Source organism: Cavia porcellus, unplaced genomic scaffold, assembly GCF_034190915.1.
Source record: "Cavia porcellus strain 051 isolate PalLab524CR breed Dunkin Hartley unplaced genomic scaffold, mCavPor4.1 scaffold_3, whole genome shotgun sequence".
Classification (NCBI taxonomy): Eukaryota; Metazoa; Chordata; class Mammalia; order Rodentia; family Caviidae; genus Cavia; species Cavia porcellus.
This window is the reverse complement of record NW_026947486.1, coordinates 94,498,309-94,516,091: the sequence shown is the minus strand read 5'-3', so window position 1 is coordinate 94,516,091 and position 17,783 is coordinate 94,498,309. Positions and strand designations below refer to the sequence as shown.

At 36.1% G+C, this 17,783-nt stretch overlaps 1 protein-coding gene across 1 annotated transcript; it reads left to right on the top strand.

Moving 5' to 3' along the window:
• The first annotated feature begins 220 nt into the window (after positions 1-220).
• LOC100730031 (olfactory receptor 5AR1-like) lies at positions 221-1,144 on the top strand. Its single transcript, XM_003461458.3, has one exon. The coding sequence runs from the start codon at positions 221-223 to the stop codon at positions 1,142-1,144; it is 924 nt and encodes a 307-aa protein (XP_003461506.3).
• The last annotated feature ends 16,639 nt before the right edge of the window (positions 1,145-17,783 follow it).

Sequence of the window (17,783 nt, the reverse complement as noted above, 5' to 3'; positions counted from 1 at the left end):
TCTTCAATCTTTACATCTTCCATGTTATAGCTGGGAAATAGTGATAGTATTTAGGAAGGTATCTAAAGTGACACTAAAGGTCAAGGAGAATTTGGTTAATGCCATAGATCAGTGCTTTGAGTGGGACTGCCTTATCCACATCACCCCATTTTCTCTTGTCTCTCTCTTAAGCATGTCCAAAGGGCTTTCACTAGGCAAAAATAATTCTCAGCTTGTGTCAATGGAAAATTCATCAGTAGTGACCGAATTCATCCTTCTCGGAATGACAGACAACCCTTGGCTTGCAGTCCTGCTATTTGGAGTCTTCTTTATTGTTTATATCATCACTGTGATGGGGAATCTGGGACTGGTGGTCTTGATCGGAATCAGCTCACGCCTCCACAACCCCATGTATTTTTTCCTTTCTAATCTTTCCTTTCTTGATGTCTGTTTCTCTTCGATCACTACCCCAAAGACTTTAGCAAATTTATTATTTCAGCTGCGAGAAGTTTCTTTCTTTGGATGTATGACTCAAATGGGTTTGTTCATAATCTTTGCCTCTGCTGAGTGCAATATTTTGGCTTCTATGGCCTATGACCGTTATACTGCCATCTGTCACCCGCTGCTCTACCATGTTACCATGTCAAGAGTTCATTGTCTCCTCTTGTTAGCAGGGTGCTACTTTGGTGGGTTAGTTAACATGGTTGCTGTAACAGCTTCCATCACACAACTATCATTCTGTCAGCCACGCACCCTCCCACATTTCTTCTGTGACATCCCACCACTGTTGGCACTGGCTTGCTCAGATCCCTGGCTCACCCAGATCTTGGTTGTTGGTTGTGGGGGATTCACCCTGGTCACCTCCATTGTGGTAATACTTGTCTCCTACATGTCTATACTTATGACGATCCTGGGAATTCCTTCGGCTTCAGGAAAACAGAAAGCCTTCTCCACCTGCGCTTCTCACTTAACTGCAGTCAGCCTATACTATGGAACAACTATGTACACTTATTTGCAGCCCTCCAGACATGGATCCCAGGCAGGAAATCAGATGGTCTCAGTGTTTTATACAATAATGATTCCTATGTTAAATCCCATCATCTATAGTCTGAGAAATAAAGAAGTAAAAGTTGCCTTACAGAAAATACTGAGAAACCATCCCTAATCTTCTACAGAGTGCCTCCAGAATATAGTATGTTTTATTAAGTCTTACCTATGTTATATTCACAGTGTTTTGCTTGCCTGAAAATGAACCCTTATTAAGAACAATTGAATTTCTCTGCTTAAGTGTTTAGAAGTAGTTTTAAAAAGATAAATAGCAGTGCAACACAGGCAAATTATTAAAAAAAGTATATATTCTGAAATGATTTTCTGATGAGAAATATTTAAGAAAGAAATAAGTAGGTAGGTGTAAATGTGTCAGTCTGGTGGTGAACCTGTATAATAACAGTGTTTACAAGTTACAGTAATTCTTAGATAACAAGAAGTTTAGAAATAATATAATTCAACTACAAATTAGAGAAGAGAACATGATTGAGAACTGGGATGAAAATAACTTTGTTGTACCACCATGTGCTTATATGAAGGATGCACTTGGTACAACATAGATTAACTTAGATTCAATCCCAATGTCACATAAGGTTTCAGAAGACTCCTGGCTGTATGTGTTACAATTGCTGTATTATCACTGCCACTGTGAGGCTGTAAAATGTGAGTATGTACAAAAAATTTTAGGCACAATTGTTGAGACTTATAAGGATAAGGATGACAATACACTTGGTTCACTAATTAGACTTTCAAGATCCTGTGTAAAGGACCAGAGGTCAGTGGTTAGTGGATTCTTCAGTCCTGAACTGAAGCTGTTATTTTTTGCATGCAAATACCCATTGGATCTGGACTAAGTCCACTGCTCTTTTTCAATATACTCCCAACAGGCAAACTAATGTAAGCCTAGCCCCAATTAATTCATTTGTCTGTGAATCCTCAGAATTTTTAAAGATGCATCAAATTTGTGGATACCTTCCAAATATTTTGCATAGTGGAATTTGGAATGTGGCTCAGTGTTAGAGAATTTGCCTAGCACATATGGGCACTATACAAACACAAAAGGAAACCAAATGTACTAGATAATAAACTACCCACAAAAAAACACAATCCAAAATATAGCTGAAGGAAACCAAAATTTAATATATTTTTATTTTTATAGATGAGTAAATTAATCACTAAAAAATAGAAATATACAACTGGTTCAAACTGTAAGGAAAACAGAAAGTAGTACTTATCTATAATCTAGGTCAGAGAATCTTTAGCCCTAAAAAGTTTATCTTTATCTCTAATCATGAAAAATATATAGCCTTAAGTGTCTTTCTGCAGGGATGTCTAAACCCTACTAGTCATGATGAACGTGGTATGGTTTATTGGGTAGCCATGTGAAAACCAATTCCCTTCTAACTGCAGATCCTTAAATCTAGCTGCCTGCTAGAAACCTGCCTTGGTAGCTCTTCTGGCATTGAAACTTAATGTTTCAAAACTGAATCTTTCTAAACCTGCTTTTGCTCTTCCCTTTTCCTGTTTTAAGTTAATGGTATCGCCCAGCCTAAAACCTAGTCAATTTGTCACATTGTCTTCTCTCTCAACTCCATGCAGTCAATCAAATTAGATCATTCTCCTTCCCAAATGCCTCTTGGATTTGCCTCTTCTCCACCACCACTCACCTTGTCCTGAGTCAGTTGCTGTCCTTTCTTGCCAGGATTTTCTGATCTTTCATTCCTTCTTCCCAAACCTACCCTGGATTGTATCAAATCTACTTTTATACAACAAACGCAGTGGTTTAAATGCAAATCTGTCCATTACAACTCTTTGTTGATATCTACACTACTTAAAACTATTCCATTTTTCCCTTTGCCTATAAAATAAATTTGAAACTTTTAAATATGGCATATAAGTCTCTCTATTCCTTAAGTCATACTCATCCTTAAAGTTCAAAGTTGAATTCCATTTTCTTTTCCAGGTTGCTTTTCCTAATATTTCAGAGACAAGTGCAAATTTGTACTGTTTTTTCCATTTCATTTTGTCCATTTATTTTAGTTTAACGACACCTGGATACCTAATAAAATACTCTGAAATTTCTGAATTTTTGTTCGGTTTACCTAGACCGAAACTGTGCAGAAATAGAGCCCAGTATAGTTAACAGGAACCAGAAGAGGACTTGCTTCCTGGTGAGATCCTAAAAACATTAACAGAGTTGAAATTACCTCACAAGTAATTTCTTATTCAGTCTGTATCCTCCACGAGGCATTATTATAACCTGTTGTGTAATCAAAGAAAACTTACTTCCTGAGGCATCAGATTCTAGCTGATTCTTCTAGTTTTTCAGATACAATGTAGTTCTAATCACTCCATCATGTAGGGCTGAAAATACTTTTATTCTTAACTTTCATCTCTCTAGCAATCCTTAGGTCAATCCTTAGTCTTCCCTGGATTTTTGTTCTTTGGTCTGTAGAGAGAACCTGTAAAGAAAACCAAAAAAAAAATGATGGATTTTACTTTCTTAGGAAGCGAAATGAATTTTTGAGTGCTTGTCAATGCAGAACTGAAGTATAGGAAACGTAGAAGTGCAAGAATTTTGGTTGGAGAAGGCACAGTGTACCCATAGCTTAGGATTTGTCTTTCCGTGAGGCTTGTCTCCTGAAACTCAGAGTTAGAAAATACTAGATTTTAATCAGAGACAGATTTAGAATTCAGTTTTCTGATTTTTAACTCCAGAATACGGTCCATTATTATCTTTTCATGTGATTTGATGCTTAACACAGCTAAGGCAATGGGATGGGATGTGCCTCATTAGACTAAACAGCAAATATTAACTCATTATCCATTTCTTTGGCATGTAAAAGTGTCCCAATCACAACTATATGAGAAGTGATGAGCCTCAAGGGACACAGAAATGCTGTAGTATTAGTCTTTACGTCAAGACTCACTCCATAATTTGTAGGCCTCATGCAAAATGTAACTATGAAGTCTTTTTTCAAAAGGCAGGAAAAACTTCCATTAAAGCGTCTCAAATAGCCTTTTTCTGCAGTTCTTCATTAAATTGTTTTTCTTTTCTTCAGCACTGTGGATCTTTTTTTTCATTTTATAAAAAAATAAAACATTTTCAAATCCAAGTAAGAGAGTATCAGTAGTTATTACACTGTGTATTGCTATCTTCAAAGTAGTTACAAGACATAAACCAGAAGATTCTTACAGAAAGGAAATAGAGAACAAGAACTTTCTTTTCAGTGAGCTACAATAAACTATTAGCATAAATGAATCTAATTATCATATATATGGAAATATTTTTAAAACAATAGAATGTGTAATTTGAGAATGCATTTGAACATCTCCCTATTTCCTATTCACCTCCCACCTACTTTGTTATATATATATATATATATATATATAAAACATGCATATGTATGGGTGTATAGTGTTTCTCATATAAGAGAAACTATGTGATATTTGATTTATTTCTCCTAACATTAATGTTTCAAGTTGCATCACTTACTTACAAATGCCTCAAGCTTAGTACTCCATCTTCCTTATCCACTCATCTGTTTCCAAGATCTAACTATTATAGAGTTTACTACAATAAACATAGTTCTGAATGTATCCGTGTAATATGATGATTTTAACTTTTTTGAGAAGATATCTACAGGGACGAATTGCTGGAACCAATGAATTTCCTACTTTTAGTGTTTTGAGCTATCTCTACACTGATTTCTGTAGCAGTTCTTCTAGTTAATACTCCCACCAACAATGTAGTAGAGTTCTTTTTCTGCCACCTCCTTGCCACATTTGTCACTAGATTTTTTTGTTGATAGCCATTTTTCCTGGGGTAAGATTTTACCTCAGTGTAATTTTGATTTGCATTTCTCTGATGGCCAGTGGCAATGGCATTTTTTCCATGTAGGTATTGGCCATTTGTACTTCTCCTGAGAAGTGTCTATTCATTTCAGTTTCCCATTATTTTATTGAATCTTTTATTGAGGGGGATCTAACTTTTCAGTACTGTGGATTGGACCCAAGGCCTTTTCACTGAGCTGTAACTCTAGCCCATTTTTATTTTTTTGAGACAAATTCTGTTTTAGTTACTGAGTATTCCAGGCTGGCCTCAAACTTTCAATCTTTCTGCTCCAACCTCTAGGAGTGCTGGGATTATGGGCATTTGCTACCATACTCAGACTGCCATAGTATTTAAACTTGCTGATTGATGCCACAGGTTCTCAGGCACAGGGGAGCTTGTAAGACAAGCTCATACAATTATAGGTACCCTGTGATCATGCTTCATGACTAGTGCATAGGTTGGTTCAGGTGTTGGTTAATGAGAGTTATGGAGGTACACAGGCAAGAACCTGTTACATGGTGGGGGTGAGGCAATAAAAATTGGGACACTGTGTGATTGTCAGAGACTTCTAGGTTTCACTGCATATGCTGCTGGCCTATTGGATTTCAGATTTCACTAACAAAAATCTTTAATTATCAAAAGTTCATTATGGTGTTGTTAAATCCTAAGTCCAAGGTCCTTTTGAGATCAAAAACCTGCACAACTTCCCTGATCTCATTCCTATATAGCCAAGCTTTCTTGGAAAAGGTTTCTTTTATCTTTATCAGGTGCTGTAGCATAGTAGTTAAGAGTACAAACTCTTTAGGTAAGGGGCATAGCTCAGTGATAGTACTTACCTATCACGGATGAAGAAGACCCTGGGCTTAATTCTTAGCACTAAACAAAAAGAATACAAGTTTTGGAATCAGATTGTTAGACTTTGAAACCCACCTCTCTCACTTTTTAACACTGTGACTTTATACAAGTTACTCAAACTTTCCCTGTAATTATTATTTGAAAATGTTACTATAACTGGGAGATTTAAACGAGGTGATATATTTATACTAGTTAGAATGCTTTTCATTCATGGTACATGCCCAATTACTGTCTCATGTTATCATTTCTAGCTTTTAGGAGTCCACACTTTTGAGAACTCCATATAGACACCAGGTTTTATTTACCCTGCCCCTGCTGCAGATGTGTGTTCCAATGATATTTACCCAGCTCGAACAGCATATAACCAGACTTAGTCTCCAGTGGCCTCTCAGTCTTCAGGGGAAATCCACTAGATCTGTACAAACTGAGTGAGCCAGTCAGATGTCACTAGTAGAATTTTTTAATAAGATGTGGGGCCTGACCTATTGAGGCTCAATATTGCCAAATTCAGCCCAAGGGACTCCACAAACAGTTTTTCTGTTTTTCCAACAAGCTCCTCCAAAGAGAATATTGTCACTGCCTCCTAAATAGTGGCTCCTGGTTATCAGATGGATGGAAATAGCTATTTATGAGACTCTATGTGGATTTTATCTCAGTTCTGTTGCTCCAGTGCCAATTCTTAGGGCCATGGGAACTTTAGGGACCTTAAAGGGGGTCAGAGCAAGGTGTCAAGCCATTGGAGCCTAGGCCTACTGGTTCAAATGGGCCAAGATTCCTCTCAATGAGAGAATGAGGGATCTGAGTAGCAGGTAGAGGCGGAGTTCTCTGAGGTAAGGTAGTAAGGCTCTGTCCCCTTGGGTGTTGCAAGATAATAAATACTGACCTTTCTGCATCTGCTGGTCAGAGATGCAGGAGAAGCCGACCTTGCCTCCAAGCTGAGCCCCCTCTTGGCACCTATGCCTCCCCTTCCCACCCCAGCACACACTCGTGTGGGCTGCAGTCCTTTAACTCAGTCAGGGTGGATGAGCTACCCCAGTGGATCCACTCCAGGCAGTCATGCTCAGGGCAGCATCAGGTCCTGTGCTCTCAGACCGAGGAGCCTGCAGAAATAGTCCTCAGTCCTACTGAGCTCAACTGTAGCAAATTCTCAGGCTGGATCAAGGGCAGATACTGTGCTGGGGGCCCAGATCCCATAGCCTCAAAGCTGAGTACCACAGTCCAGTTAGGCTGTGTGGTCTCCAGCTACTCTCCAAGACAAGGACCATAGGCATTTATTTGGCCCAGAACTGACACTCTCTGGACGGTACAAGACCATATGAACTTGTTCATGAAAGAATGCCTCTGACTGGCTTGCTGCATATTGAAGGGTCTGCTGAAGGCCGTGGGGAGGGAGTGGGCATCAGAGACTGGGTGGAGAGACCCTAGTATCTCTACAAGGGGAGAAATCCTAGAAATTGGTACTAACCGAGGTCACTGCACAAGTGCAGGTCTAAGGGTAGAGTTCTGGGACCCGGGACAATAAGAGGGGCATTAGGGAAAAGTAACACGCTTTTAAAGAGACACTTTGCATGATTGTGAGACATAGCTAAGCTGGGATTAGGAGAAAGCAGAAATAAGCAAGTCTATCAGTAATAATTTTCTCAGTGAACAATATGTGTACAAATTTACTCTTGGCTGCATGGTAGTACAGGGAAAAGAGTGGTAGAGAGATGGAAGGTGCAAAAGGAAATAAGAGGCAAGACATTTCTCTTGTGGGCTATAGTGGAGAAACTGATTAAGCCCCTGAAAAAAGTCGAAAGTTGGTCTTATTTATGATATTCTTGAAGTGTGATATATAAAGTGCGTCTTTAAAATCCAGTAAGTTCCCATTTAGTTCCTTTTAAATTTTAGATGTTCATACTTTTTGTAAAAAAAAAAAAGTCACCTCAATTCATAACAACAAAGGTGTTAATTTCTCTCCAGTAGGAAATGTCACTTTTTTCACACATGCTAGTAACTAATTGAATTACCTAAAATTATCTTTTCCTAATTAAGAGAGAACCACATGCTCACTGAGGGGCTGGAAAATATGGAGAAGTAAGAGGAGCACATAAATTGATCAAGCTCTGCACTTAGAGATAATCATGCTTAGCTCTTTAGTACAAATACTTTTAGTCTTCTTTTTAAAATACACACACAGATGTGTGCATGTGTGTGTAAATGTATTTGTAATGAATGATAGTACAATACTATTTTGTACCCTGACCTTTTCACTTAAAGTATATTGGGAAAAATGCACGTCAAAAAGCATTCTTTCTTTTGAGTTTAATAGTTGCATAATACAACAGTGTATGGAAGAGCACTATGACTAATTGTTAACAAAGAACTCTGAAAAGAGAGATAGAAAGATCATATAGCTAACAATAGCTTCTATCAAGGTGCTCAAAGGAAGAGTGAAACACAATTTGGGACGTCATTGTACTCTATTAAATGCATAAGTAGGAACACAGGCTAAATGAAGTTACTGGAAAAAATTACCTCCTGTGATCAAATCTCATATGAACACAAGGTTTTAAATGAAACTTTAATTTGAGCAGTTGGAAAAGAGAAGGGGCTGAAATTCTGAAAGGTTTTACCAGATATTTATCTTCAGATTCCAGAATGGAACATACAGACTCCCTTGGTGTAACGCATTTAAACCACCTTATCTCATTCCAGTCATTGCCTAATCCCGAGGAGGAGGATAGGTGCCTTTAGGGCCTTTGCACTCTGGCAAACCTGATTCCACGTTTGTGCTGGATCTCTACCACAGGGGGAGATCAGTCAGGTGGGACGCTGGTGGTATAAGAACCTGTGCTTGTCTTGCAGCAGACAGTTTGCTGAGGGTAGCAAGGATGAAGGATGCTTGTGGATACAGTGCAGAGGGAGTTAAAGCCCTCCAAGTCCCAGAGGATCAGGAGCAATGCAGAGTAGCTCGGTCAAAGGAAGAGTATAACAGAAGAGGTGGTCAGGAAAAGAAGTTACAGACTAAAAGGTGAAACATGACGACTGGTAAGGATCCTAGAGCTGAGGGTACTCGTGGTGCTTGCAAAATAGGTCAAGCAAGAAAACCCTGGCTATGGGGACAGTGAGTTGGAGGAATTTTAACTCGGACACAGAAGGAATTGGGGACTGCCACCAGTGAGGATGGCTTAGCCAGTTTCTCACCATAGTGATAGCATATAGAGGAGGAGATAAAATCCAAAAAGGAATTAAAATAAAGGTAAATCTGAGGAAGATCTAGGAGAATGAACTTGGCCATTACACTGGGATTCCCTGACCCAAAAGCTTCTGGCATAGAATTCCTTAAACAAACTCAGAGATCTAACAGACGGTCTGACTCAGTCCCCTCCTCCACCCTAGTGAAAGTTTGGTTCCTAATACTCTGAGTTGTTACAAAATCAGCATAGGAAATTTGCAGTAATCCCAAGGGGAAAAACCAATTCACATCATTTAAAATTCATTTAAAGCCATGTTTAATTAACATAACATTTAATTCTACTTTAATTACTTTTAAGAACCACATATTGCTCGGGGGAATTAGTAAAATTAGACAAAATTAGTGTGTCATAACATGGAACATGTTGGGAATCATTAGTCTAAACCATCTGGATAGATAACAATCTTCTTACTGTTGGATAATTACAATCATGTTTTATATCTATCTTCCCCTTCTCCCACCCATCTCCAATAGATATTCATTCCCTTGAGAGTTAGATGTTCATTTTTTTTGCCCAATAGTATTCACTTAATTTTAACTTTTTCTAGCCAATTCTGAGACAATAAAGCCTCAATTTCCTCATCTATATTGTGAAGATAATCATAGCTTCTAGATTATTGTGAGGGTTCAAAACAGTTATGTTCCTAATGTAGGTACTCACCAAAAGCTTCCTGTATTAGTAAAACTTCCACCTAATGGAGATGCTGGGCAGTAGATTTTCACGTATAGAATGGGAGAAATATAGAACAATAGTGATAATGCCACAAGAGGAGACAACTTCAAGTGACTTTGCAGTTTAGTTCTATGATAAAGGTATGATGTGCAGTGGAAGTATACTGTCTTACCTGACGAGTGTAAGCATGACTTCCTTATTCACACGGCACAAACACCACCTGCAATAACTCACAGCATCCCTTGACACTGTGCTGTTCTGGAGTCAGGCTCTAGGAATATCATTCAAGGCATCTTCCAAATCATGGAGCCCAAGTAGGAAGATACATGACCTGAGTTGAACTATCACTAAGCCTTTGTACTTGATCAGAAAAGAGTGGCAAAGCAGTGACAGATGAAAAAGCGATTTCAATCTAGGGTAAAAGAAAACCTGTTCTCTCCAAGCCTCAGATATGACTTCCCGTGTCTGGTACTATAAATTGGGAAAAAGGATAATTTTGGGGTAATTCTCAATCCCTCAAAAGGTGCAACAAATTTGCCATATAAACCAGTAATTGTACTCCTAAATACATATCTAAAATAATTGAAAACAGAGGTTCTCATATAAACTTGTACATGAGTACTGTATTAATAAGCAGCATTATTAATGATATTTAAGAGGTAAAAATGATGCAGATGTACATCAACTGATTAATGGATAAACGTATTTTAATATCCACAGAAAGAATCATTATGTGACACAGAATGAAAGATTAGTATGTGCTACAAGATAGATAATTCTTGAAGTTATTGTGGTAAACTTAAAATCTCTAGTGATAAAATACCACATACTGCATGATTCTACTTAAACAAAATATTCAAAATAGGCCAATCTATCAGGACAAAAATTGTATTAGTGTTTTTCAGGGGCTGAGGAAGAAATGAATTGGGAGCAACTGCTAGTGGGTATAGAGATTTGGGGAGGGATAATGAAAATGTTCTAAAATTGATTGTGGTAATAGTTGCATAGTTCTGTTAATATACAAAAAACCATTGAATTGTATAATTTAAATAGATGAGGTTGATCTAAATATGTAAATTATATCTCAATAAAGGTGTTATTTCAGAGAAGAATCGGTTTATCTTGTTCTAAATGTTATTATGAATAGTGTCATTTTAGGAGTTATAGAAAGATTCCCCGGGGCTGACATTTCTAACCGGGAGAAAATAATGGAATATTTGCTTCACAACAGCAAGTTCTACTCCCTAAACAAATTCTATCTCTGCTTCATAAATGATACAAAGTAAATTTTAAATTATTTTTAAATGTCACTTGCTTATGACAAAATATTTTTAAATGGTGTAAGCAGCCAATATACAGTGAAAGCTTTCCTGTTCTCCATGACCTCCAATGCTTTGAAGAAGCTACTCTTACTCATTCTTTATTTATACTTTCACGTTATAAATACACACAAGTTCCCTTTGAGATAATAAAACTAGTAGACATTTAGAGGGCACTGTTACGTACATTTTCCCTTAAAATTATACTTTGGAGATTTATTCTGTCTCAGCTATCCCAGATATCTATTCAGATGAGAAATAATCTTGAAAGAATAATGCAAACAATAACATTCATTTATTTTGATCACGAATCTGAATCTGGGGTTGCCTAAGCTCAGGTGAGCAGCTGTCAGACAAGATCCCTCATGTGACTGCAATCAAATTGAGATTTGAAATGTATTCATTTTATATCACATAGGCCTCATCATTGCTTTACTGGGAATTTGGGGATAAGGACATAGCCCACTTGGTCTTCTCGGTGTGTATCCCTTCCTCGTTCTTATCCCGGCCCCAAGTCTGTGGTTTTACGGTGGTCAGACTTCCATGCTTGCTGACCAAGTGCATTTGCCCCAAGAGCAACTGCGGAAGTTGCATGCTGTTTCCTAATGGAGCCTCAGAGGTCACGCGGGATCATTTGTACTGCATTCTTTCATTAAAGCACTCATGAATTTCCACCAAAACTCAAGGGTGATGGCATAGGCTTCACGTTTTGATTTACGTTATAAAAACTTGTGACTGTTTTAAATTTACCACATCAAACAAGGTAGAGATTTCTTAGTTTTTGTTTAATAACCGCATGGCATTTTTTATTATGAATACACACAATTGAATCAGTCCCCTCTATATAGACAATTAATAGGCAATTGAGTTGTTTTCCATCTTTTGCTGCTACAACAATGTGCAATATAGATCTCTGTGTATGCATCTTTGGAAACATGTGAAAGGATATCTGCTGGATAAGCCTGGCATGGTGGTACACGTCCATCATCTTAACATTGCAGGGAGCTGAGGCTGGAATGTAGCAAATAGAAACCCAGCCCCGGGTGACTAAACAATTTAGCAAAACCCTCTCTGAAAAAAATATTAGAAAGGCCTGGAGAGGTGAACTAATGCAAAGACCTCGAGTTCACTCCCCACAATTGCTACGCATATATCTGCAGGGTACATTCATCACTTGGTAGTTGCTGGATCAATTTAAATATGACTTCAAAAAAGTTTACACGGGGCCTGGGGATTTAGCTCCGTGGCATAAGCGCCTGCCTTGCAAGCAGGCAGTCATGAGTTTGATCCCCGGTACCGATAAAAAGGAAACACACACACACACACACAAAAAAAAAAGTTCACATGGCCATCAAGATTATTTGAGAGAGCTTTCCCCACATTTTTGTGAATGGAAGGTTAGTAACAAAGCTCAGAATCGTATCGTAACATTTGTCGTATTTGACACAAGTTCAGGTTTCTTTGAACTGCTGTTCATTTTATTTCATCGATTTTCTTGTTAGTTTGCTTATCTTTCCCTTTTTTCTCCTGAAGTTCTGGGACTGGAATCCAGACGAGTTCTCTACCACTGAGCTATGCTCTCAAGCATACACTCTCCAAATGCTAAGAAAATCAGTATTGATAATAGGTGCTATGCATATTTTTTCTTTTAGAAAATTTTTTCAGCATTATGTTAGGGTTTCTGTGCACAGAAGTTTTCAATATTGTTACTTTCAAACAAAGAGGTTTTTTCTGTCATTGATGGTCTGTATTTGTCTCTTTTCAATTTTATTGATTTTTCCTCTTTTAAAAGGTTTTATTTTGGGCCACAAATGTAGCTTTGAAGCAGTACTGAACTGAGAAGCATGAGGTCCTGAGTTCAATTCTTGGTTCCTCGCCCACAAAAATAGTTTTATTTCATTTTACTTGGTGTAGAATAATTGTATGTATTTATGAGCACAATGTGATATTTTGATATAAGAAACCATTGTGTAATGATGAAACCATAGTAATTAACATGGCCTTAGGAAAGTCAACTGCTTGAACTGTTTGGGTAATTCATACTTTTTACTCTAAGTTATTTTAGCTGCACTTTCCTGGGATTCTGATAACAGGAATACTAGTTATAGTCCTCTGGTCTCTGTTCATTTTTTAAGCTTTATTTTGTCTCCAATACTCAAGTTGTGAAATTTCTGTTGTGGCGTCTTTGAGTTCATTGATTCTTTCCTTGTTAACAGGGTATAAATCTAAGCTCTTCAATTGACCTTTGCTGGCAGAAGCAGGAATAGGGCCAGAGATTATATGTGGTATACTGCCAGAGTAGATTGCTCATTATGTAAATTTTTCTGTTTTGTGAGGCTGGTCCATTGCTACTTGGTTCTTCAGCTAGAGAGAGCATTGGAAGACTGGAAATTTCAGAATCAAATAAAATGTCTAAGGATCTAACACTCATGTTATTTCATGGGTCCTGAGGTCCCTAACTTAACCTGTCTGCCTTTTTTCTCTGCATCTTTCAGTCTTTTTCATATATATATATATATATATATATATATATATATATATATATATAACTTAACAAGAGAAATAGGAAAAATATATCTATCTATTTTCTCCTGCAGCAAATATTTGAATAATTAATTTGTCTGTCTTTTCTTTTATGGCTTCTGGGTTTATATGATACTCAGGAAGGACTCCACTCTGGAATGAAAGACAGGATCATCTTTGCTTCTACTGCTTTATTTTAGTTTCTTTTTCTAACTTTTATCTTCGATCGACTTCAAGTTTACGTTGGTGTATGGAGTGAGACTGAGAGCTAACCTTACTTTTTTCACTGAGAAAACCGCTTGTTTCAGCACCATTTATTAACACATCAAATTTTTCTTACTGATTTGGTGTGGCCTCTTTTTCAGAAACCAAATTACAATATGATTTGAGATGGAGTTTTTTTGGCTCTGTAGTTTGTCATATTGCTCTCCTGAACATATTCCATAGTGTTTTGATTCTATTACACATTAAGTGTTGTATGATCATTCTATTTCATTATTACTCTTTTGCAGAAAGGCTTTGGTTATTCTTCAGTTATTTTTTTGCTAGAGAAACTTTAAAATAAGCTTTATTTATTTTTAAAAAATATTCTGTTTTAATAAGATCGTACCCAAATTATAGATGTATTTCAAGGGTGTCTCCCATTCACTTAAATATATGTTTACAATCAAACACAATGTTTTTAACTTTTTAATATGATTAGCCTTTTTCCTACATTCTATTTTTCTATGTTCTATATTTCATGTTTGCTGTTACAGTTATAATTGTAATTATGACGTGTTTTTCACAACATTTAAAATGTATGGAGAAACATTTGAAATTTTTATTTTTATTGATTTATTTATCTATTTTCTGGAACTGGGGATTGCACTAACGACCTTGCATTTGTCAGGCAGGTGCAGTTTTGCAGAGCTATATCCCCAGCTTTTAATTTTTATTTTGCTTTGTTCATATTACTTGCTTCCTCCATTTCAATAAAAATTTATATGCTGAGCCTTTAGCTCAGTGGCATAAGTGCCTGCCTGGAAAGCGTGGTACCCAAAAGGTAATTATACAGTCTTAGATAAATTATAATTCTGGAAAAGTTTTGAATGATATTTTAAATCTTAATATAGAAATATTTGTAAACACTTTTGTGCTACTAGTGACTATACAATATTTATCATGCTTAACTTATTTCTTTTAACAATACTATTAGATCCAAGTAATAGACCTATTTTTTCACAATTTATTTTGGAAGAGTTCAGTGTTACTAAAAATTTGTAAGAAGCAAAGAACTGCTGATAGTATCCCTTTCCCTGTTAATATACAATTGATCACTCCAAAATATGTCAATGTGTGCTTCCCAAAATCAAGGACATTGTATTTCATTGTCAGGAATAGAATTATACAAATTAGCAAGCAAATATTGATCCAGCACTACCACCCAATCTGTGGAGTCCATTCAGATTTTGCCAAGTGTTTCAACAAAGTCTCTTTCTGTTTTTTGGCTCAGGATCAAAGATCATATGTTACATTTAGTCTTCTTGCATTTTTATCTCCTTCAATCTTGAACATTTCCTCAGTCTTTCTCAGACTTTTATGATCTTGATAGTTAAGTACATATATCTTTTATTTGGTATGCTGCTCCTCAATTCAGATCTATTTAATAGCTGCTCTTGTCTAAACTCCTGCAGTGCGTTCATGGGAGGAAGGTCATAGAAACGGTGTGCAGTAAGCCAAGCAGTTTATCAGGGAGTGTGTGATGGCAACTTTGCTCCAGCAGTGGTGATTGCAATCTCAAACAAGGGATGTGTGTTAACTTTTTCCAAAACCTTGTCACAATTTGTCCCTTTGTAATTATTAAATACTTTGTAAGATGATCTGAGACTATTCCAGTGTCCTGTTCTTCAATCAAACACCCAAGAGTTCAAGGCTAGCCTGAACTAAGTAAAATAAGAATCTGTCTCAAAACAAATAAAGAAACGAAACAATTTTCTCCCCACAAAAAAACAATTGTGTGCCTTAGCATTCACTGACGATTTTGGCTAAATCAACCAATATGATGACAATTTTCAAATGATGACTTTTGTACTTACAATTTTGCATTCATTAGTTCACATTTATTCCTTTTCTTTTTTATTTATAGTTTTTAAAAATTTAGTATGGCCTAATGGATGGAATCTCACAGTATTCTTTCTGTTGTAGTATTTTACTATCTTTATTTTGATATTGAGAACACATTATATTTAGCTAATCAGACCCCTTTCAGATGTTCCACTGTACTTCTTACACATTTCTATTATCTTTGACCACCTTTTACCTTTCTAACATGATGTTCCAGGCTCATCTTTTACTTTCCCTGCCTTACTCTAAGAATCATTCTTTTTGCCAAGATCCTAGAGTATTTTTGAGAAGGTGGATATTTAGAAACCAAAATATGTGTGCTCCGTGCCCTTTAGCAGAGATAGGAAATTTTTGTATATGTGCAGGTGTACCAAAACACACACTCTCTCTCTCTCTTTCTCTCTCTCTTTCTGTCTGATTCGTTCTTTCTCTGACTCTCACTGACTCTCTCACTCTCTCTCTATGCATATGTAAAATACGAGCAGCACAAACTGTTATGTGCAATTCAAATGAAACACCACGTGGATCTTTCTAGCCTTCCCACTTTTTGTATTCATAAATCACTTCCCTGACAGTGAAAAACCTAGCTTCCATTACTGTGAATATGCTTACTGTTATGTTCAGTATCTTTTTGTATCTAATAGTTTCCTGACTATGCTAATGACCTCCTCCTGTCCCCTTGCCATTTACCCAGCCCTCTACAGCCTCTTATGGCTTCTTACTTCCTAACTCCGCCATACTGCCATATCCAAGAGAAAGAGAAGCAAAGGAAAAATACTTTGCTACTGTTTTTGTAATTTGTTTGCATTTGTTCTGTTTTTCAAGCATACAATCGTATCCTTGAAAAATGTAAAATTTACCTTCCTCTTTTCAATGCTGTTGTCTCCTTTCTCTCATCTTTATCTATTTGCACTAACAACACCCAGATAATGTTAAATATTGGATATGATGGTTGGCAAACTTGCTTTATTCCTAATTTTAATCTAATACTTTTTATATCTCACCAGTAAGTTGAATACCAGATATTCGTATTCTTTCTTTTCCACTTTCTTATTCTTTTTTTGTCCATTTTGTCCTATTTCAGTGATGATTTGCTTTTATTAATCTGGAATGGTCATTGAATTTTATAAAACAAATATTTTTTAAGAAAATTATTATAACAGTATTATTACAGAAATTTACATGGTTAATTGTATTAATGCATTTTTCAGTGTTTAATTCTTTTCAGATTCTTAATGTAACTACTCACTGCCTTGATCTAAGTTTTAATGGGTTGATGGTTGCCATTTGTTAACATTTAATTTCATATTTTTGCATTAGTGCTAATAATTGAGAATTGAATGTAGCTTTATTTTGTCAATTTTTGTACACGTCTGGATGCTTTTTTTCTGTATGTTTTGAAACAGATTAAATAGCGTTGAAATATTTTTTTTCTTTTAAAATGTCATGGAGTTTGAGACCTTCAGTTTAGCACCAACATATGAAAAATTTGGAAAAAATCACTTTTTAATAGATCTAAAAATATATCTGTTTAAAGTAACAACAGCCAACTATATGTTGGGTGATTTTATCATAATATATATATATATATATATATATATATATATATATGATTTAACATATAACATATTCCTGTATGTTAGTAATGAAAACTCCAAAATGAAAAGAAAGTTTAAGGATATAGTAATATTAATGAACTTAATTTGTTTGTTATAAAACTTTTACATGATTTGAATTATTATAATGAATTCTATAAATTTTGCAGTTAAAATAATAATAAATAAAATAATATAAAAATCTAGAATAAAGACCTCTTCCCTTAGCCATTCTTGGGGAAAAGGTTTTCTGCAATTTGTTGATGAGGTAAGAATTAGAGATTGATTTTAGAATTTCAAAATATGTGGTATGCATTATGTGCAATAATATAAAATAAATGAAGCTGGGCATGGTGATACATGCTTGCAATCCTAGAACTTTGAAGGCTGAGGCAGGAGGATCATAAGTTCAAGGTCAGCCTGAGCTATACAGGAGACATGATCTCAAAAAAAATTTAAAAAGAGTCAACATTTAAAACCACAATTCACTTACAATAGTATCAAAAATAATAAAATGTGGAATAAATATAATGAAGAAATATAATTTATGTGGTGAAAACTATAAAGCGTTTCTGAAAGAAACTAAAGAGTAGCTCTAAGTGAAAGAAATCCT